The 22,709-nt window shown below is 31.3% G+C and overlaps 1 protein-coding gene across 1 annotated transcript in view; it reads right to left on the reverse strand.

Annotated features, from left to right (window-relative positions):
* The window catches only part of LOC146995223 (uncharacterized), a 36,551-nt gene extending 15,899 nt beyond the window's left edge, over positions 1-20,652 (reverse strand). The window contains exon 1 of the mRNA XM_085825942.1: positions 19,707-20,652. Coding sequence (XP_085682068.1) covers positions 19,707-20,497 — 791 coding nt within the window. The 5' untranslated portion in view covers positions 20,498-20,652. The remainder of the gene's footprint in view (positions 1-19,706) is intronic.
* Positions 20,653-22,709: the final 2,057 nt, after the last annotated feature.

The following is a 22,709-nucleotide window of genomic DNA, read 5'->3' on the forward strand; positions in this document are numbered from 1 at the left end:
TGAGTTGTGACCGATTTTCTTATTATGTTTTTCAATTACTCGCGCGTAAAACTAAAGTTGATGTATAATAGCGTTGTGTAAAGACTTAAATATTGTAAAAAGTTATTGTATAAATTTTATTTAAAACATTCTAACAAGAAAGAAGTTTTAGTCTGAAAGACTTTTTGAAATGTAGTATTATTTCAATGTAGAAAGAATTGGCACTTGCTTTGAAAAGAATAGAAGTTAACAATGTACTACTAATGTATGTTTTCAAATGTGTAAAATTAACGGCATCTTGATATGTTCTTGTATACATGTGAACTGTTATTTTGAATGTTTAGAAATACCGTGATATGGTAAAAGTGAAAGTAATGTTAAAAAATTTGTTATTCGTGTGACGGTAAAGATTAAATCATGGTGAATATGTGTTAAAGGTTGAATGATGTAGTTAGGCTCTCTGACGCTACACTTTAGAGTTAGCCACTTTCAGAATAGTACCTCAGGGTCTAGAGTTGAAATTAGGGTGTGTTAAGAGGTCTCGTATGTTGAATTTTAACACATTAGTGTTTTGATTGTAGGAGGAAGTGTTGAACACATAGACAGAAACACATTCGTGTTTGGTGTTTTTACAACACATGTCGGAGAGCACGGGGGAGAGATAATTAAAATAGTCATGAATGAAATAAGAATGTTAAGAAAAGTATATTCTATATGTTATTTGCAATGTCATTCTGTAACATTTCATTAAACTAGTTTTCCTTCCAGATCTCTGGAAGGAACCAGAATTGAATAAAGCTCCTGTTTTGATGCAGTACAGATGAAAAAGAAAAAAGATTGTTGTATATTCCGGGAGCTGCTATTGTAACAAATTTCTTTCTTTTAAAATTTTCTACTTTCTAGCTAAGTTACGATTGTAAAAGTTTGGCCTCGCGTTAGTTTCTAGAGCTAAAAGTTTTCAACAAGGTCGTTTTAGACCTCAGTTTCAAACTAATTAACTCTGGCGGGAAGTATGTAAGGATCTTAAGTTTTACTAACGTTTATTTTATTTTAAATCTTTACTATCACTTCTTATTTTCTACTTCCGGCCAGAATTATAAGCGTGAAGGAGTTTATGCAAAATTGTCTGGCGAACGCCAAGTATTTAAGTGTGGCCTTTTTGCCAAGCAAAAGAGAGGAAGCCGTGAGTTCGAAGCAGGCCGCTTACCTTAGAAGTTACGCAGTTGCTACTTTGCCTTCCAGGCCAGAGGTTTTAATCCTCTTGATAAATTAAACGTATTGTAGTGTTCACAGTCTCTGTGCTACATACGCTTCCTGTTATTATAAGGCCAATCTTATTCTAAAGTTAAATTAGAGTTTAGTTTTATTTTGATATCTTTTAAGTTAGACCCCGAGTGGAGGGTCATTGTATTCCGAAGTACGGAAGTCATTGTATATAAAGAAAAAAAATAAAGGGTTTTGTATACCCTTCGTCTGTATCCTGTCTACTTACTACAATTAGTGAACATAGCTTTAGTAAGCTCTCTGTTCTAGTCAGGTCATTGTATGTTTCCGAAGAAGGTTAGAAGAAACATTGAACCTGATAACTTTACTATCAAGAAATGAGAATATACTACTACAAGGACTACATTAACAAATATTAACGCTCGTGAAAGAGCACTGTACAGCAATAGATGTTTTATGTCAGGATATTCTGTCGTCCACCAACTTGAAACATTGCCGTGGAATTTTAAAATTTTAAGTGCAGTATCTTTCAGATACTTTATAAGGTATATTCTCTCTTTTTTCTGCATATCTTCGTGGAGTAACGTTAGCACACTCGGCGCGTATTCGAGAGATCCTGGGTTCGAGTCCCGGCTAGGGCATTGCTCATTTTTCATGTGTGCGGTATTAAAGGTGTGGTGTGGTGTATTTAATTATGGCAAAGCACACGAGGGCCATCTGCCTAAAGGGAGGGATGCCTTCGTGGAGGAGTTTCTAAGGGAAACTGGCTCGTATACACGTTACACATGGGGAAAACCACGAAAACGCCCATGCAGCCAGCCCGTTCGCGTGATTCGAACCTCGGACTGAACTACCAGTGTTCAGCGACTTTACCGCTCGGCCGCTGGTGGGCACTGTGCGGTGTTAAAAAAAATCCTTAATGACACCACAGTGGCGCCCGAACTAAAAGATAATGGATGATGATTCTTCGCCACATGGATATGGTAGGTAATATGTATAAATATAATTTGAATGAAAATTACATGCATTATTTTAGTACCCACTCAAAATTCAGTTTTTCTTCGAAATTCCTCCACGATGCCATCTCTCCTTTTAGGCAGATAGCCCCTGCATGCCTTACTCTATTTAATAAAAGCCTAAGCTGACCTATATGCTTAATAACAAATATTTTAACATGCATAATTTGATACTTACATTTAACCATCAAGTTTCAAACTTTTGACTTAAAACACGTTTTAGGATACATTCATTAGCAAATTCAAATCTTCTAGCAAATATATTTTGGCAGAGCACTCAATACCTCTTTTACTCAGTTTAAGAGGTCTCTGAAATATAATAATTAATAGCTATCCATTTCACACTCAAACCTCAACCGCTTTGCCATCAGATCGCAATGTTGAGTACCTTACTCTGCATAATATTGTTTCATTCGCCGAATTCTCAAATGTATTCGTCTTTTGTTCCACACATCAGTGTAAAACTGTACATAATTTGACACAAATGTGTGTTTACAAATCAAGGAAAGGTTAACTCATTTGAATAACTGTGTGTATATTTATTAATTTTGACGAAGATTGCAGCATTTCGTTTTTAATTAACCCAAATAAGTAAAATGTGCAAGACCAAATTGGTTATTTTTCAGTTCTATTAAAATAAAATGATGAGTTTAAAATGCGCAATTATAATGCCGCTTTTTTAAAAAATTTTAAAAAGCACATGTCACAATGTTATGTAGATGAAAAAAGAAGTTATTATATTTAAAACTTTTTGGCGTTTGGAACATAAAATAAAAGTAGCGAATACTCTATCGAGGGTATCGTAGGACATACAATTCTAGGGGTACCGTAAGGTATTTTTCCTACTTTAAGCATAGCATTTTTGCTAAAATCTTATGTTTTTGTAGTTCAACAGCTTAGAGTTTTATAAAACAAATTCATAACCACAATCGCTGTTGTTAGTTATCGAAAAATAACCAAGATGTGATTTTTGTATAAATGTCACTAAACTATACAAATTGCTATTATCCATCACACAATGAATGTTTCTTTTATGCGGAAGTGTCTCGTTTTTCGATTTGTATGGAACTGTCGTGTGTGGAAATGCTATCAGAGCTCTTTCAAGAGAGCTTCTTGAATGTAAATCAATCCTTTCTTACCTCCATGATATAGGCAGCATTCGGAATTAGATTAAAGAGATAAGAAATGGACAGAGAAAAACTCCCATGGTCTAAGCAAGGAGGTAGGAAGTTTGACCTTTCTTACTTCCATGGGTCTGAGATTAGGACACATGGAGGTAGGAAGTAAGATGGAGTCGCCCTAAACAAGTTTCTCCGTACCCTGCTCTGAAGCACCGGCGATCCCTACGTGGTGACTAAAACATTGGGTCATTTACCATTGAGTTCTATGGGATTTGACGCGTTCGGGTGTAAATATTTTGTAATTACGTCGCAAATATACATATAAATGTATATATTTTCTTTTTCTACAACACTTCAGAGTCCTAAGTATGTGAAAACAACATATTTTTAAACATTTCATTCTGAACGGAATTAAATGCTATACTTTTCACAGGATAGTTTTCTCAAAATGGTTTAATTTGAATGAAATATTTTCACAAGTTTTCGTTAATTACATTAGAAAAAAAAATTAAGGTAATTTTATTTTATTCGGTTAAGGTACAAAAATTAAGATCAAAGTTTATTGTATTATTAATATTAAAATTATGTATTATTTCTTTTCTATTTATAAAGCTTCTTCCTAAAATACTTTCTTAAATATGACATGATTTTTTGGCTTCTTTTAAATCGAAAAATGTAAGTCAATTTATAATTAATGCTCTATTCGGTTCATTTTAAATTAGAGAATTATTAGGAATTAGCGAAATATAAGTATTTCGCTAATTCCTAATTATTAAATAGGTATTAAATAGTATTTGACTTTCTCTGAACATTTCTGAAAGGGAATAAAACTTGTAACTGAGTTATTATAAAATGTAAAGGGAATAATTCTTTTAATTATACTTATCAGATTTTTTTTTTTAACCCTTCATTTCAACAATACATATTCCAAAACTCTTTATTACGTTCTAAAGTGCGCATCTCATAGCATTTGCTTTACAATACCTTTTAACAGATTGCTTCCCAATACGAACAATTCTTGCTTAAATAGTTTTATAACGTATTTGTCAACAGGATTTCAATTTATGTTTACAATTGAATATTAAGGTTATTATATATTTAGATAAGATTTATAATCATTATAAATTAGATACATTTAATCATTAGATTTCTTTACAGTACTTTCACAGTTGTTTATAAGTGAATAAATTCTTCATTTCAAATACATTTATAAATAATTTAATGAATATTTAAGTATTTTGTCAAAGGCAGATACATGCTTTTTGCAAGCACATGCATAAATACCCATACATATTACCTATTTATCATTTCCGGCATGTGCAAATCTTTAATTTCTGTGCATTCACTATATTTTTCGTGTAAAGTAATTTACACTAATTTAGCATACACCCGAAAGTTTTACATAAAAAATATATATGTATATAATTTCAATGAAAATTACAAGTATTATTTTTAATACCCACTCAAAGGTCAGTTTTTCTTCGAAATCCCTCCACGATGGCATCTCTCTCTTTAGTCAGATAGCCCTTGCATGCGTTACTCTATTTAATAAAAACTTAATCTGACCTATGTGCCTAATTACAAATATTTTAACATACATAATTTTATATTTACATTTAGGCATCAAGTTTCAAACTTTTCAAATCTTCTAGAAAATAAATTTTGGCAGATCTCTTTTAGCAAATTTCATAAAATCTATATTTTTGTAGTGCAACAGCTTAGAATTTTATAAAACAAATTCATAATCAAAATCGCTGTTGTTAGTTATCGAAAAATAACCAAGATGTGATTTTTGCGTAAATGTCAGTAAACTATACAAATTGCTATTATCCATCACACTATGAAAATTTTCTAGCGAGAGTGTTCCTTTTTCGATTTCTATGGAACTGTCGTGTGTCGAAATACTATCAGAATCTTGTCAAGCGAACTTCTGAATGTAAACAAAGAACACCCCGTCTGGTGACCGAAGCTTCAAAGCAGTGCTTCACTTCTAGCGCGGAATGGTCCCTCCTCCCTTTCCTACCTCCATGGGAGGACAGTGGGGAAAAGAAATTCTTCCGTGGGTGGCAAAGGGGAAAGGAAATGCCGGAAACATCATTTTGAAGGAAAGGCAGGCCCTGAAGGCCTCTTTCTTTAGCCCTGAAAGAAAGGGCTATGTAGCCAAATTTCATTCCATACTCTGGTTATAGTGTACTAGAAGATATAGTGGGATTATCGTCCCATCGCCCGTCTTAAAACATCGAAATCAGGTAGACGTTTGTTTTCAATCGTTGACACCTGACCCTTGCTTTCTTCTGAAATCGACATATATTAAAGATCGAAACGATAGTCTACTACTTTTAATGCTGTAAGTGAGCTAATTATTTTACACGGTATTCTTGCGTATTCTTTTTTGTTGTGAGCTGCTAAATCTTAATTTGATATGTCGGCAAAACTCTCATGAAAGTGTTTTGTTCCCGGCTGTATCTCTGGTCACCAAAATGCCACAAAAGCACAGTTTTAAGTTTCCAAAGACGAAAAACTTCGTCGAGAATGGGCGAAAAGAATCTCCAGAGGAGATGCAGAGCTATCGATCCACCACCGTGTGTGTGAACTGCATTTTGAAGAACATTTTATTGAGAAATTTTACCATCATATTGTTAACGGCGAGGAAATAAAAATTCCAACAGGTAAACAACTGCTTAAACCTGAAGCAATACCTAGCATATTTCCGAATGCTCCAAAGTATTTCAATAAGCCACTTTTCTCCAGAAAAGGAAAGTCAAAAATAATATAACAACTGTGACAAAAATATGTATGAATAAAGAAAATATTGGTATTTCAAAACATCCCTGTTAAAAGAACTTTAACGATAAGTGATGTAGAGACTGTCCAGTTACCTTCTCCATTTTGGTCAAAATTAAAAATTAAAAGCTGTCCCCAATCCATAGTATTCTTAAATCTGTTTTATTTATGATAAAAATTTGTCGTACCCTTTGGTCAGAAAATTAATCAGTATCAGTGAAAAAAAAAAAAAAAAAATGATGAATTCACTGCAGAGGTTTTCACGTGTGGCCAAAAAAAAATAATCTGCTATTTTTAATTCTGTGAGCGAGCTCATGATTTTACTTAATAAGGTTGATGCAATACCTGTCTGCAGTGGAGTTGGACCATTTTGGAATATAATCAACTCTATCATAAATATGTAAATATTATGCATAATCAGATATACAGTAAAAAGTGTACAATTAAGATGAATGAGTCTGCAACATGTGTGCATTGTAAATATGTAAATAGATTACTGAAAAGAAAAATTTGTAAAAATAATTATTTGAAATCAAAACTAAGTAATAACAGAAAAAAAAACAAATTGATATGCTGTTTAAGGGAAAAAATACAGAGTTATCCTTAAAACTGAAGGAACTAAAAACAAATGAAATGTGCACTTCTGTTGTTGCCTCAAATCCGAAGCAATTACTTGCTATAAATGCTTCTAATAATGCCTCCAAACGTAAAAGTACTCAAGGTATGATTTATGATCCAAAATGGTTAATTGAATGTATAATAATGAGAATGAAAGGACCCAAACTTTATGAACATATCCGTGTAAATTAAATTCTGATTGTGCCTGGAAAGAACACCCTTCAAAGATATGTTAAAAATGACCGCAGTGGATTTGGTTTCTGTAATTCTGTTTTTCGGGCAATCAAAGTGAAAACTCAAAGTATGGAAGTCTATTTTCTCCATAGTGGTATATTGATACATGAAATGAAGTTGTCTGAAAATTTGCACGTGAGTTCAGATGGTCAAATTGAAGTATTTATAGACTTGGGAAATTTTCAAAATGAAAAAAAGCAAGGCAATCATGGATTAGTATTCCTATTTCAACCATTTATGGGTGACTGGAAGCAGATTGTTGCAGTTTTTGCCACATGCAACAATACTAAAGGAATCTTGCTTGCTGACTTGATAATAGAAGCAACAATTTTGTTAGAAAATGCAGATCTGTGTGTAGATTTTATAACTTGTGATGGTGCTACGTGGAATAAAGTAATGTGGAAGAAATTTGGTATAGGTACTCATTCAGATAATACAACTGAATATTAGATAAATCATCGATGTGATGAAACGCGTAAGTTTTATATCTGACTTTCCGCATTTAATAAAATGTATGCGAAATACTTTTTTGAAACATGGATTTTACACACCATATGGAGAAGTGCGGCCAGGGCATACAATTTGTGCATGGAAAGGAAGATTGTGGTGCCGTTGCTTTAAAAGCAATGCCACATATTAATAGAAAGCATCTTTTCCCAATAACTTTGAAAAGATGCGAATGGATTTAGCATTTTAGTTGTTTGGAAATGAAGTAGTCAATGGCCTTAATTTCTTCCCTAATGAAATAGAAGAATTGTACGGTAATTTAGAAGGTACAATACAGTTCGTGAAATATTAATTCATATAATTAATTCATATAATAAATTCATTAATTCATATAATGACATCTAGATATCCTACAGAAGCTTTATTTTTAAATTCGGACAAGCACACAGCATTATTAATTTTTTTGTCATTTCTGGATGAATGGGAAAAGCTCACTAAAGAACAGAATATGAAACTTGGTTTGATTAGTCATTCAACTGTTGAAGGGTTACGTGTAACGTTAAAATCAACATTGTTTCTACTTCATTACATGACATTTAAATTTAAAATACATTTTAACTTCAAGACTAAGTCAAGATGCATTAGAAAATTTATTTGGTATCATCAGACAGTCTAAAGGTTGTGATGATCATCCAACACCTGGTGAATTTTTGAACATTGTTGAAACATTGCGTTTTTACAATCTCGCCAAATCACCAAAGCATGCAAATGTATCAGAAGAAGTTATAACTGCACTTCTTGCATTTTCCACTGATAAAATGCATGCTATCAAAAATAGACAACATATTGAGTATGTAATTGACCAACTAATTGAAAAAGGTCAGTTGGTTGATACATTTGATTTCTATTGTACAGCTGTTGATCATACATACACATTGCAACAAAGTGACTCCCGTATAATTTATTACATTATGTTGCTAGAAAGTGGATTATTGCTTTTCCAGAAGTTTTAAGAAATGTACGACAGGAAAGCAATGTAAATTTATTACATTATGTTGCTAGAAAGTGGATTATTGCTTTTCCAGAAGTTTTAAGAAATGTACGACAGGAAAGCAATGTAAATTTATTACATTATGTTGCTAGAAAGTGGATTATTGCTTTTCCAGAAGTTTTAAGAAATGTACGACAGGAAAGCAATGTAAATTTATTACATTATGTTGCTAGAAAGTGGATTATTGCTTTTCCAGAAGTTTTAAGAAATGTACGACAGGAAAGCAATGTAAATTTATTACATTATGTTGCTAGAAAGTGGATTATTGCTTTTCCAGAAGTTTTAAGAAATGTACGACAGGAAAGCAATGTAAATTTATTACATTATGTTGCTAGAAAGTGGATTATTGCTTTTCCAGAAGTTTTAAGAAATGTACGACAGGAAAGCAATTCAGAAAATTCTGAATTTATTTCTTCAGTTAGTAAAAAGAATCTTACACACCATTCAAATAGTTTATATGCATTGATTGAATATCTTGAGAAGTGTGTTGTGAATTTTTTTAATGTAAATATAATAGAAAGAAGCAGTTTTGTACAATTTGTATCATCGCTCAAATCTAAGATTTTATAATATCACACGATTTCATTTTTACACAAAAGCTTTAAACAAGCAAGAAAACACAAGTCAGAAAGGTAAATTTTTAAAACTTCATAGAACTCGATGAAAAGAAGCTGTACTTAAATTTAAGCTAGAATATCAAGATACAAGAAATATCACCTTTTAATGAAAACTCCCCTCCCCCTACTGCAAATATCATCTGCACTGACAGTTCACATTGGCGTGTTTAATAATATTTTGTCAAATCATTTTTGCCATTATTGTACGACAATGTCAAACAATCGATGCAATAAATATTATCAAGGTCTTTCACTATTTCAGTGATCAAAGCTGATCATTGTAGTTCTGAATAGTGTAAGATTCGTTAAATGTGGTAAGTATTGCTTCAGGTTTATGTACTGTTTTGCTTCGTGAAATTTTTGTTTCCTCAACTCTGACGGTATGGCTGTAAAATATATCAATAAAATGCTCTTCGAAATGCAGTTTGCGCATACAATCCTGATTTGATAGCTCTGTATTCCCTCAAAATTCTTTTTCATTAATTAGAATAAAATTTAGAAGCTTTAAACAGGCATCTTATTGTCCCCATGTGCAACTAACTATAAAACACTTTCAAAATAAATTTAGGGTTATATAAAGGTAAAGTATCTCTTATTTTTTCCACCAAATAAATGGATTTTTTGTATATATGTGTATGTGTGTATTATCATTTCTCTCATTTCATTCATATATAATTCAATATTGTTTCGAAATCTAATTTGCACATTATTTGACTATATTCAAACAAAAAAAAAAATTGGCATTGCTAATTTTGTTTAAAGTTAACCAGTAGAACAGATGTAATAATTTTCATTATCATTTCGAAATGAAAATTAGTTTGTTTGAGTAAGGCAAAGCATACGTACATAAATTAAATAAATACTACATAAATTAAACTAAGAAGAATAATGTTTTCATGGAGTACATTTTAGTTTGCCAATTCATTTTTCAAATATTATTAAATCAAACTGCCTTACTTGCATGACTCAGTTTGATTTAATAATATTTATAAGTATATAAATTGCTATAATGATGTAGAAGTCATGCAAAATTTTCTAAAGGGATGATAAAATCAAAAAAGTCTCTAAGAACCATGAAATTAAGGTAAAAATACATTCTTTTATAACAAATACATAGATTTTATGTATGCATTTTCATTTTCTCACTTTCATTGCATTCATATGACAGTGCTTTGACATTTGTTGTAAAATTTAATTTATATCCAAGTTGCCTGCATTTGAAATGCAGTTCGACAAAAAAATTTAGCTTTACTTATTTTGCTTTTAAGTTAATTAGCGTATGAGATATGATAATTTCCGTTATAACTTAGAAATGATTACGGTTAGGTTGTTTAATTTAGGCAAAGCACATGAAAGTTATCTGCCTAAGAGGAGAGTTTTATGTTTGCCTTTGTAAAAGGCTTTTGAAGGGAAACTGACTTAGATTCACATTAGGTTTGGGGAAGAAACCATACAAAATTCACGTGCAACCAGCCTGTTTGCCAGAAATGATTACAGGTTACCCAGTGTCCAAGAATTTTACCTCTTACCATTGGTTGGCCTCAAAATGATCAAAGATTGTTTCACATTTCTGTGCACTTAATTCAGACATTATCTGTCAGTAAAATCAGGTAAATATAAAAGATCATGCAAGAAAACCTGAGCAGTAAAAATGTAGAGCTCTAAATGATCACAAATTTGAATTAAAATTGTCTAAATTTTTATGGTTTTTATAAATCCATTCAGTTTTTGGTGATATACCATAGTGTAATTCGTATAGTTTCATATTAACATACTTATACTAAAAAAAATCATATATGTGTTTTAACATTCATGTAAATAGCTTTGAATGAAGGTGTGAGTCTATTGTTCTATGTGAATTCATTTGCTATATTACTTGATAAAAAGTAGAAGGTATTGAGTTTTATATAATGCAATTTCTGAAGAATTTATATATCAAATATTTCTTAATAGAAGAAATTTTAATGTTTATTACATCAAAAACGTGTTTGGGATATATTCATGAAATTTTTAATATAGATGCACCATTTTTCCAAGAAATTTGTATAAGCCGAAATTCAAATTTTAAAGGAGAAATATGCAATATAATATTTAGGAAATGGCAAATTTAAAAAGGTCATAAAAATCTAATTATCTAGCTTACTCAGTTTTTATTTCCTTGCTAATTTACAAATGCTACTATTTAGAAAGTTAATTTTACTTTTCTCTGTGAAATGAAAATTATCAGATATATTAAAACTATTGTGAATTTCATTCGAAATTGCATGGCTCTAGGTACCGTCGTTTTATCACAACGCAAGAAACACACATTTATGGAGATTCTTCATTATTTAATTTTTTCAAATATAATACAGGGCGATAATATTTGCTGGCAACAGTTTGAAAAATGAAATAGACATTCAGAGTGATTCGACGCAAAATCACAAAACGAAAACAATAGTTGAAATCGTTGAATTTCTTAATCAAAAATCCTTTAACATCTGACGAAATAGGTAATAAAAGAAATTCCAAATTAGGACTGCCAGATGCCCTTATTCGGTGGAAGATTACGTCATTCAAAACTTCATGGCTCCATGTACCGTTGTTTTATAATAGTGCGAGAAACATACATGCATTTATGCAGATTTTTCATTATTTAATTTCTTTAAATATAATACAGGGCGATAATATTTGTTGGCAACAGTTTGAAAAGTGTATAAACGCAAAATGTCAAAACGAAATAGCGCTTCTGGGCTGACGCTCTTTGGGCTAATTATGATTTTTATGGATCAGAAATTGGCACAGCTTTAGTATTAGTCCTTTTTGGCGAGAAATTTTTTTTGGCGACATTTTAGAGCGATAAATGAAAAATTATGATAACCTTGTTACTCTAAATACTGAGCTTAAAACATGCCGCCAGTTCTGTCCACGCATATTTAACGAATTTGGTAGGTATCGGAGCTTTGATGGCAGGAAGGATTAATTGCATGTTTTTCTTAAAGTTACTTTTGTGTTAGAAAAGCACAATATTTAAAATATTTTTTAAAAAGCCAAAATTTTAATAGTTAAAACTGGTGCTTTTAATATTACATCGCATGAGTCTTGATATTTTTTCATATGTCAACTCTGCATATTATTATAAACTCACCCCCCACACAAGAAAAAAAAAACACATTTTCAGTAGCATGAGGTTAACTCTTGGTGTTTCCTTTGTTAAGGAGATAAAAATTACTATGGTCTAAAAACACTTATTTGCCTCATATTACAACTATAGGGATGTGTAATTGCATGAATTCATAAATTCAAATCAGGACCAAAATCAGGTTTCATTATTGCTTTTATAACATTTTTATAATTTGTCTGACTATAAAAAATATAATGTTGCTTAGATTATGGAATATATTGCTTATAATTTAGAGTTCTCAAATTTTGTAAATCTTACAACCTAACAGCTGTATATGAATAACCTTCACTGAGTATTATTACTTTTATTAATAGTATGTTGACATAACAGTCGACTTTTTATTTTAAATTTTATGCAAATTTTCTACATTACTTAAACATTTTATCTAACAGAAATCTGAATTTTTTGTAATAAAAACTCTATAATAAAAGTAAGAGTACAATTTATATATAAAAATTTGACTACATGGCAAGCACTTAGATACTGATTTCAATGTCTTTAAATGTTATTATCATAAAGTTTAGATATATTCGTATTAAGTTAAGATATACTTTTATTCTATTATAAAGTTTAGATGTACAGAACAGAAGGCACACTTTGTGCTTACGACTCAGTCAACCACTTGTGGCAAGATAACTTATAACAATTAAGTTCAAATGTAAAATTTAAATTCAAATAAATTTGTAGCCAAAGGCTACACAAATCAATTTAATGCAAAGTTGGTTAAAAACTTAACCGGCATGGAATTCAACTATCAGCAATTATAATGCAAGACTGAAAACTACAAATCTTATCTTATCTAGCAACCTAGTAATATGGCCTCGAAAGGCAAAACATGGTTTGTTTTTACAAACTAAAAACTTCATTTAGATTCTGGTGAGAAAACGGATGGAGGAAATTGACAGTAAAGATCCCAAGCATAAAATAACTCTGGTTACAAAATAAAGGAACGTTACAATATACTTTGTTCTCTGATTAATTATTCACTATATGAAATAGTGTAATGCATTTTTGTTTGCATCATATACAAATTATTTATTTTATTTAAATGCTTTCCAAAACTGAACAGGTTTTTTTCAAACATATTGACCATATTTTTCGACCTATAGATGCAACACTTCTTCACTTCAGAAGTAAGATTTAGAATTAAGAAATAAGAAAATAAGAGAGAATCATGAATAGAAAATAAATACATGTGCTGGCTAGCAGAAGAAGGATACCTTCATAAAGTACTTTTTAAGAGAAACTGGCTCAGATTCACATTACATGTACGGAAAACTACTAAAACTCCCATATAACCAGCCTGAACTACCACTGTTCATTGGCTATCACTCCACCACTAGTGGATTCCAATGACTGTTCGAATTTTTCACAGAAATCATCATCATTTATGATGATTGTTGTATTATTACCATTAGTACAAAATTTACTCATTATGATAATTTAATTTTAGCTTTTAAATTATAATCAAAAATTACTTGTAATAAATTGAGGGATTAAAAAATACACACTTCTTAATATTTTTACCATTTACAATATTTAATCATAAAAAATATTTCTAACACTGGTACAAAACTTGCCCATTATAATTGAATTTGATTTTTTTCACTTTGAAATATTTTTTTATTTCTAGAATCTAAGAAATCTTTCAGAATCTAAGAAACTAAAGTAACATATATTAGTTTGAAATGCATTTATTAACCTTTTGTAAATTTCATTATTCATAAACATAAAAATTAACCTTTTGTAAATTAAAAATATTAGCTAAGTACTAATATAATAAAATATAAATATTGGGTTTTCATCCGCAGAGAACCCGTTGGCGCCGTTGCATTTTTACTCGCCAAGCTCCGATGAGCCGAGCCGTAAAACGTGATATTTTGTAAACGTGGTTTTTAGTGTATGTAAATTCAAGTTAGCAGACAATGGTAGTAAAAATTCACTGATAATAAGTGTGTAGATGTAAAACTAACAGGTTAAACGTGATATACGAAAATAAATTTGTATTAAATTCAAGTTAGCACAGAAAACAGTGTATTAAGCATAAGGGGAAATAGAAATTCATTTAAAAAATAAAAATTAGTATTCTTATACTTACGTTTACATTATATGTATTTTCTCTAATTCATATAGAATACTAATTTTTCTCTTACAAGTGTCATTTTTCATTATTAAGTACTTGGCCTGTTGATTGATGTATTTCGGTAAGAGCCATGTCCATGTAATAAATTAATGAATGCATGACCTTTAATACATCCATTTTACATAGTTTTCAGGTTTTTTTTTTTTTTTTTTTTTTTTCCAAGTTACTTGCATACAGCTTAAACCATTTTACGTTGCAACAAATACCTGTCCTTTTTCATGATATATTTCACAATACAAATAACCTTCAACAGTAATGAAATTTTCTTCAGTAGCATTGTTAAGTTAATAAAACTAGAAATTTATACATTTTAAAATTATTTTAGGATTTGGAAACCTGATGGTTCTGCGTGCTTACAGCTGTTAGTAATTAAGAACATAACGTGAACAGCATGTTACAAATTAGCATTCACCCCTCCCGCCATATTTTCTTCCTTTGATCCCGAACTGACGAGCCGAAAACTTCTTTAATTATGCGAAAATATTTCTATCTATTCGTTGTTAAAAAATTCAGAAAAAATAACAATAAATAAGAGAAGAATAATATAAATCTCCAAATGCGAACAACGACAACCTTCGCACAAGCGAATAGGATGAATTAGCTAGGTTACCAGGTTTGAACTATTATCGCCAAAGTTGGCGATGTTTACATTTACCGGGTTCTCTGCGGAAGTGCTTCCTAAATATTAATTAACTACTGAAAATATTAATGTTTAATACATTAATATTATATTCTGTAATTTAAAATATTAACCTTTTGTAAATTTCATTACTCATAACATAATAATTGCTATAAATTCATTCACAGTAGTGTTTCAAGAATTTATCATAGCAGTTCTAGAAATGTTGAAAATTAGAGAAAGACTGTTTACTCTGATCAAGAGCTTATTTTTTAGGATTGTTATTTAGTCTAGATCGGGTTTTGTTGACAATTCGCCATTTTTTTCCGATCTTCAAAGCCGGGTCTACCTTGGCGACCTACGTTTGTCGCCAAATCAAAAAATCGCCAAAAGGACCAATACTAAAGCTGTTCCCAGAAATTTTAAAAACTGGTATCGTTTTTGGAATGTATCGCAGACGATACAGCTATTATCTGCAGCTCCATGAATCCGGACTACGCCACGCAAAAATTACAAAATGCAATAAACCAACTCGCTCCCTGGTACAAAGGTTGGAAAATAAAAATAAATGCCACCAAATCAACAGTAGTCATCTTCAAAAACCACACAATCCAGGCACATTTATCAAGATATAAAATTTGAAAACAACAATATCCCCCGGAAAGCTACTACAAAATACTTAGGAGTCCTCCTGGACGAAAAATTAACCTTTAAAAACCATATAATAGAAACGAGAACAAAAGCACTCAAAGCTCTACAATCTATATACCCACTTATTGGAAGGAATTCACCTTTGAATATTAATACCAAAAGAATTCTCTACCTGCAAAGCATTCGCCCGATCCTATTATATGCTGCACCAGCATGGGCAAGCGCAGCAAAGAGCAACAGAGAGATCCTGCAAAAAATCCAAAACAAAGCTCTAAGATTAATAACAAACGCACCATGGTTTGTAAGGAATTCTACCTTACACAGAGATCTTAAAATAAACCAGCTAAATACAGAAATCCTCATTCATTCTCATAACTTCTTTCAAAAATTGGACAATAGCAACTATGACATCCTCAGAAAAATAGGAAAATACGATTACACAGTATCTCAACCCTTTAAACGACCAAGAACAATACATCACAACAGCAAATGGTGAAAACTCAACAAGCGACCGGTAGCCGAGAGGGATTAAACCCCTGCCACTGAGCATCCTAAGATCAACGGTTCGACCCTCCGCGGAGCCTACAAACGCAAAGGACTTGTATATATTTTAGAAAATTTTTGCATATAATCAGGAAAAACTACTATCAGGAAAATAAATGTACATAAAATCGTGAAATATTCTGTATATAGAAATACAGAAAAGAAAAACAAGAAGTAGAAAATATTATTATTCAAATATGTAAATAGAAATTATTTTTAATGTTTTAAAAAGTATTGTAAGGCAGAAATGGTGGCACAGCTTTAGTATTAATCCTTTTTGGCGAGAAATTTGGTTGGCGACATTTTGGAGCGATAAATGAAAAATTATGATAACCTTGGTAACCCTAAATACTGAGCTTCAAACATGCCGCCATTTCTGTCCACGTAACTTTAACGAATTTGATAGGTATCAGAGCTTTGATGGCAGGAGGGATAAATTGTGTGTTTTTCTTAAAGTTACTTTTGTCTTAGGAAAGCACAACATTTAAAATATTTTTTAAAAAGCCGAATTTTTTATGGTTAAAACTGGTGCTTTTAATATTACATCACATGAGTCTTGACATTTTCATATCTCAACTCTGCATATTATTATAAACTCCCCCCCCAGGGGGGTAAAAAACACATTTTCAGTAGCATGAAGTAAACTCTTGGTGTTTCCTTTGCTAAGGAGATCAAAATTACCATGGTCTAAAAATACTTATTTAACTCATATTAGAACTATAGGGATGTGTAATTGCATGAATTCATAGGTTCAAATCAGGACCAAAATCCGGTTTCATTATTGCTTTTATAACATTTTCATAATTTGCCTGACTATAAAAAATATAATGTTGCTTAGATTATGGAATATATTGCTTATAATTTAGAGTTCTCAAATTTTGTAAATCTTACAATCTAACAGCTGTATATGAATAACCTTCACTGAGTATTATTACTTTTATTAATAGTATGTTGACACAACAGTCGACTTTTTATTTTAAATTTTATGCAAATTTTCTACATTACTTAAAACATTTTATCTAATAGAAATCTGAATTTTTTGTAATAAAAACTCTATAATAAAAGTAAGAGTACAATTTATATATAAAAATTTGACTACATGGCAAGCACTTAGATACTGATTTCAATGTCTTTAAATGTTATTATCATAAAGTTTAGATATATTCCTATTAAGTTAAGATATATTTTTATTCTATTATAAAGTTTAGATGTACAGAACAGAAGGCACACTTTGTGCTTACGACTCAGTCAACCACTTGTGGCAAGATAACTTATGATAACAATTAAGTTCAAATGTAAAATTTAAATTCAAATAAATTTGTAGCCCAAAGGCTGCACAAATCAATTTAATGCAAAGTTGGTTAAAAACTTAACTGGCCTGGAATTCAACTATCAGCAATTATAATGCAAGGCTGAAGACTACAAATCTTTTCTTATCTAGCAACCTAGTAATGTGGCCTCAAAAGGCAAAACACGGTTTGTTTTACAAAATAAAAACTTCATTTGGATTCTGGTGAGAAAACGGATGGAGGAAATTGACAGTAAAGATCCCAAGCATAAAATAACTCTGGTTACAAAATAAAGGAACGTTACAATATACTTTGTTCCCTGATTAATTATTCAGTACATGAAATAGTGTAATGCATTTTTGTTTGCATCATATACAAATTATTTAGTTTATTTAAATGCTTTCCAAAACTGACAGGATTTTGCAAACATATTGACCATATTTTTCGACCTATAGATGCAACACTTCTTCTCTTCAGAAGTAAGATTTAGAATTAAGAAATAAGAAAATAAGAGAGAATTATGAATAGAAAATAAATACATATCCTGGCTAGCAGAAGAAGGATGCCTTCATAAAGTACTTTTTAAGAGAAACTGGCTCAGATTCACATTACATGTACGGAAAACTACTAAAACTCCCATATAGCCAGCCTGAACTACCACTGTTCAGTGGCTATCACTGCACCACTAGTGGATTCCAATGACTGTTCGAATTTTTCACAGAAATCATCATTTACGATGATTGTTGTATTATTACCATTGGTACAAAATTTACTCATTATGATAATTTAATTTTAGCTTTTAAATTATAATCAAAAATTACTTGTAATAAATTGAGGGATTAAAAAATACACACTTCTTAATATTTTTGCCATTTACAATATTTAATCATAAAAAATATTTCTAACACTGGTACAAAACTTGCCCATTATAATTGAATTTGATTTTTTTCACTTTGAAATATTTTTTTATTTCTAGAATCTAAGAAATCTTTCAGAATCTAAGAAAGTAAAGTAACATATATTAGTTTGAAATGCATTTATTAACCTTTTGTAAATTTCATTGTTCATAAACATAAAAATTAACCTTTTGTAAATTTAAAATATTAGCTAAGTACTAATATAATAAAATATAAGTATGAACTAACTACTTAAAATATTAATGTTTAATACATTATATTTTGTAATTAAAAATATTAACATTTTGTAAATTTCATTACTCATAACATAATAATTGTCATAAATTCATTTACAGTAGTGTTTCAAGAATTTATCATTGCAGTACTAGAAATATTAAAAATTAGAGAAAGATTGTTTATTCTGATTAAGAGCTTATTTTTTAGGATTGTTATTTAGTCTAGATCGGGTTTTGTTGACAATCCGCCATTTTTTTCCGATCTTCAAAATCGGGTCTACCTTGGCGACCGAAGTTTGTCGCCAAATAAAAAAATCGCCAAAAGGACCAATACTAAAGCTGTTCCGAAATGGTACCCATCTCTTATGATAGGTGAAAATTCATGAACTATGCGCTAGAAAAATTATCTAAACAGAAAAGATTACTATCGAAAGTATATACACAAAAATAGAATCCACAGCTGGTTAGTACAGCCATAGAGAATTTCCTTCAGTCCTGATTATTCAGGTATCTTACATCAGATGATTTTATCCCAAAAGGAAACAAAAATGGATTGGTAAAGGCCCTCACGGGTCGTACACCTCTTAAAAACGCGATGGTCTATGGTCTATATGGAATGTATCGGTGATATTGGGGGAGACCGGACGCCTAGAACAACCCCTGGCTACGCGCCTGATTCCCGTTATATAACAATAAATATTTTTTAAATATTACTTTAAAAATGAAAAATTAAAAACATACAAACTAGTTAACAAAAGGCTTAATTTCCTTCGTTAGAAAAAATAGCAAGGGATCGAATAATCAGAGTTCTGTAGCAAAAATAGCTGAGGTAAAAAAAGAAAAAATCGTTATTTGTTTACTTTAACCATATATATGAAAGATACATATTTAAGAAAGAAATTCTTCATGGGGGGACTCATTTGTGATGCTTACGTTAGGCATGATATAATAACAAAACTAAATAAATAGAGGCACTTATACAATCGAGCCAGAGTGAAATTACCACTAATCAACGGTCAGCTGGATAAAGTTAGCTGTTAATCATTGGGAAAATATACAAGAGAAAAGGACTTACCAAAAACGAGGGTTTTCATCTCTCCATTGTAAAATCATCCGATTTAAGAAGAAGTAGGTAGGATTATATATGCTCTTAAATCCATAGTTGAGGAAAACCAAAAGGTTTTTCGGTCTTGTTCGAATCATTTCCAATTTATCGGAAGAAAAAAACTTCATCAATTCCTCCGTCGTGACCCAACGTTGATTCCTTCGAAGATGAGATAAAATAGAATCCGTTATGGCAGGATCGCTCTTAAGGGAAATCTGTGCTATTTTTTTCCACGAGCATATTGGGTCCAGGATATCCATGATAACGCCAGAATCTAAACGAACTTTGCCGAAGAGAATCTCTACTAGCTTCCATGTCGCTTCCAGTTTAAGTGAGTTTATTAACTCGATCTTGTATCTTGGGACAGATCTACGCTGGTTCTGTGGATAAGAACTGCTAAAACAGGTGGCATAATAAAAAGATCTCTCGACGTAATGACAGAACGCTCTCAAATGACTTACATACAGCTTTGCGATATCTTCTTCGCAATTTAATTCAAGTTTTTGTAATATGTTTCTGCTGAAGTCGAAAAAAACCGTGGCTGTCCAATCAGGGAGTGAAACACACATTCTGCCCGACTTTGTTACGAAAACTGGAATCAATGGCACATAAGGCGCAGTCGGGGGAGTAGATCGAAGACTCAGATCAAGAGAGGAAACTACACGTGGTATTTTCTCACGTTGAAATTCGGATATTTTTAGATCCAAGTACTCTATAGAACTGCCATCGACAACCCAGCACCACATATCATTCACTGCCATCGTGAGTAGTTGTAGATAAATGTGCCTTCAAAATTCACTTTCCTATTTAGCACCAGCTTTGCAAGTTCAAAGCAATTCTAAGAAAATGTAGGAACCTTTCTCGTGTTCTACACTCAGATCGGCAGAATACAATAAAATTCAGAGCTCGCTAAGACCTCACACGGAACTTCCTTCGACGCAGTACAAATGCAAAAGAAAACCCATTTCCCATTACTCGTAAAAGATTTTTGTCTCTCCTCCCCACTATACAACACATTCTTATTGGTCCTCGTAAATGTCAATCGCCTTTGAAGAAGTGAAGATTTTTCCTTCGGGGTTACTCTAGGGGTTGAAGGTCAATTGAAATTTCACCAATTTTCGAGAATTAGTGTTCGCAGATATTTTAGTTTCCTTTCAAATTCTTGAAGTATAAAATTCTCAATGAGCTGGTCACTAATTTAAATTCTTTTTATAATATTTTGAAAGGAGAAATATTTATATTATCCTAACTAATATTATAAATGCGAATGTGAGTTTGTTTGTTACGCTTTCACGCATGAATTACTTAGCCGATCATCATGAAATTTTCAAGAACTACTTTTGATATATTAGGAAAGGTTATAGGCTATAAAATGTAACTTATCTGTTGAAACCTAAACTATATAACAGGTTTTATAGCTTAAAATGATTGTCGTTGTATTGGCTTAACCCGTTTAGGCCAGCGTCGCGTATACGCGACATTAAAACGGAACGATTTATTTAAATTTTTAAAAGTCAATAAATGGACCTAAGTGGTAATTGTTTTCACATAGCTTGATTCATACGGTATTTGACTTTCATGTACTGGCATTAGTTTCTGTTTTGTGCTTCTGGTTTTGAAAGATTTATTGAAATAAGCAAACTGGAAATCGCGGCTCTTTATAAGTGCGCCTGTTAATTAAAGGGGCACAGGCATTTTTGCTTATTTCATTAGAGTTTTCCTCTTTTTACTTCCTTGTATGAAGTAAAAAGGAAGTATTGTAATCGCGAAAAGTTTCAGGTAACATATTTCAACGAAAATATCCATTTTGATCGCTATCGAATGCAATTTAACGATGTTTTTGCGTGATATCTGTGCGTAAGGAGAGAATAAAAGACACCTTTCCTCCAAAAAAATATATAAACTGCTTAAAAATTAATTCTGAAGAGAATTTTTCGTGGCGTCTGTACGAACGTATGTACGTACTTGCGTACGTATCTCGCATAACTCAAAAACGAGTAGCCTCAGAACGTTGAAATTTTGTATATAGGACTGCTATAACATGTAGATGTGCACCTCGTATTTTGGTTGCCATCGCCAGCACAAAACGTATATAAATATATTTATATATATATCCACTGTATTACCCAGCTCAGTGATCTCAGTTTCTTTACTGTCATATGTTTGTAAATTGTACATTTTTTGCTTTAAAAATGATTGAATTATGTTTTTTTTTATCTTCCGGTTAAGGATTTTATGCCTTTAGTAAATCTGTGTGCAATATTTTTAGAATTATCAGCAATTTTTAAGTTGTTTAATTGCCGCTAAACCTGTTTTTAATGGCGGCCATTGATGTTTACATTTGAAACAGGAGACTAGTGGATTTGTTGCCAATCTAGAGAAACTTAGCTTCGCAACAACAAAGATAACGCATTCATTTATTATTGCCAATTAAATCATGCTTAATCCTTTCTGGAATGTTTTCGAGGAAATAAGTGTTTAAGATTTACTTCGTAATTTTTAATGCAGATATTTTGAGTTTTTATGTATTTTTGCCTTCTCGCGAAGTGAGAGCTGAATTAATTGAATGAGAAATATTAAATCGTCTGTGAAAAACTGTTTCTTTTCTGTTTTGTTGGCTTAATTTCTTTCATACATCGTTTTAGCTTTATTATAGTATTTGAATAGAACATGTGGCAACGATAATTCTTCAAATGATATAAATTTTGTGCATTCAGAGTGTCGTTATAGTAAACAAATACAGTGAATTTTAAAGAGTGCATTTATTCTATTGTGGTTTATGCGCTGTCGACGAAGTAGATTTAATTCAATCCAATCAATTTAAATGAAATTCAAGAAAAAATTCGTATAATTTAATATTCTGTACAAGGAAGTCATGTGGTGTACACATCAGATTTTTTTATATTTATTTTTAATCTCAACATAAGCTTTCATGGTTAATAAAAAGTAACATTACAACATTATTACAGAAGG

The sequence above is a fragment of the Stegodyphus dumicola genome, chromosome 10 (genome assembly GCF_044657685.1).
Source record: "Stegodyphus dumicola isolate Sdum_Otavi_A_Nest chromosome 10, ASM4465768v1".
Classification (NCBI taxonomy): domain Eukaryota; kingdom Metazoa; phylum Arthropoda; class Arachnida; order Araneae; family Eresidae; genus Stegodyphus; species Stegodyphus dumicola.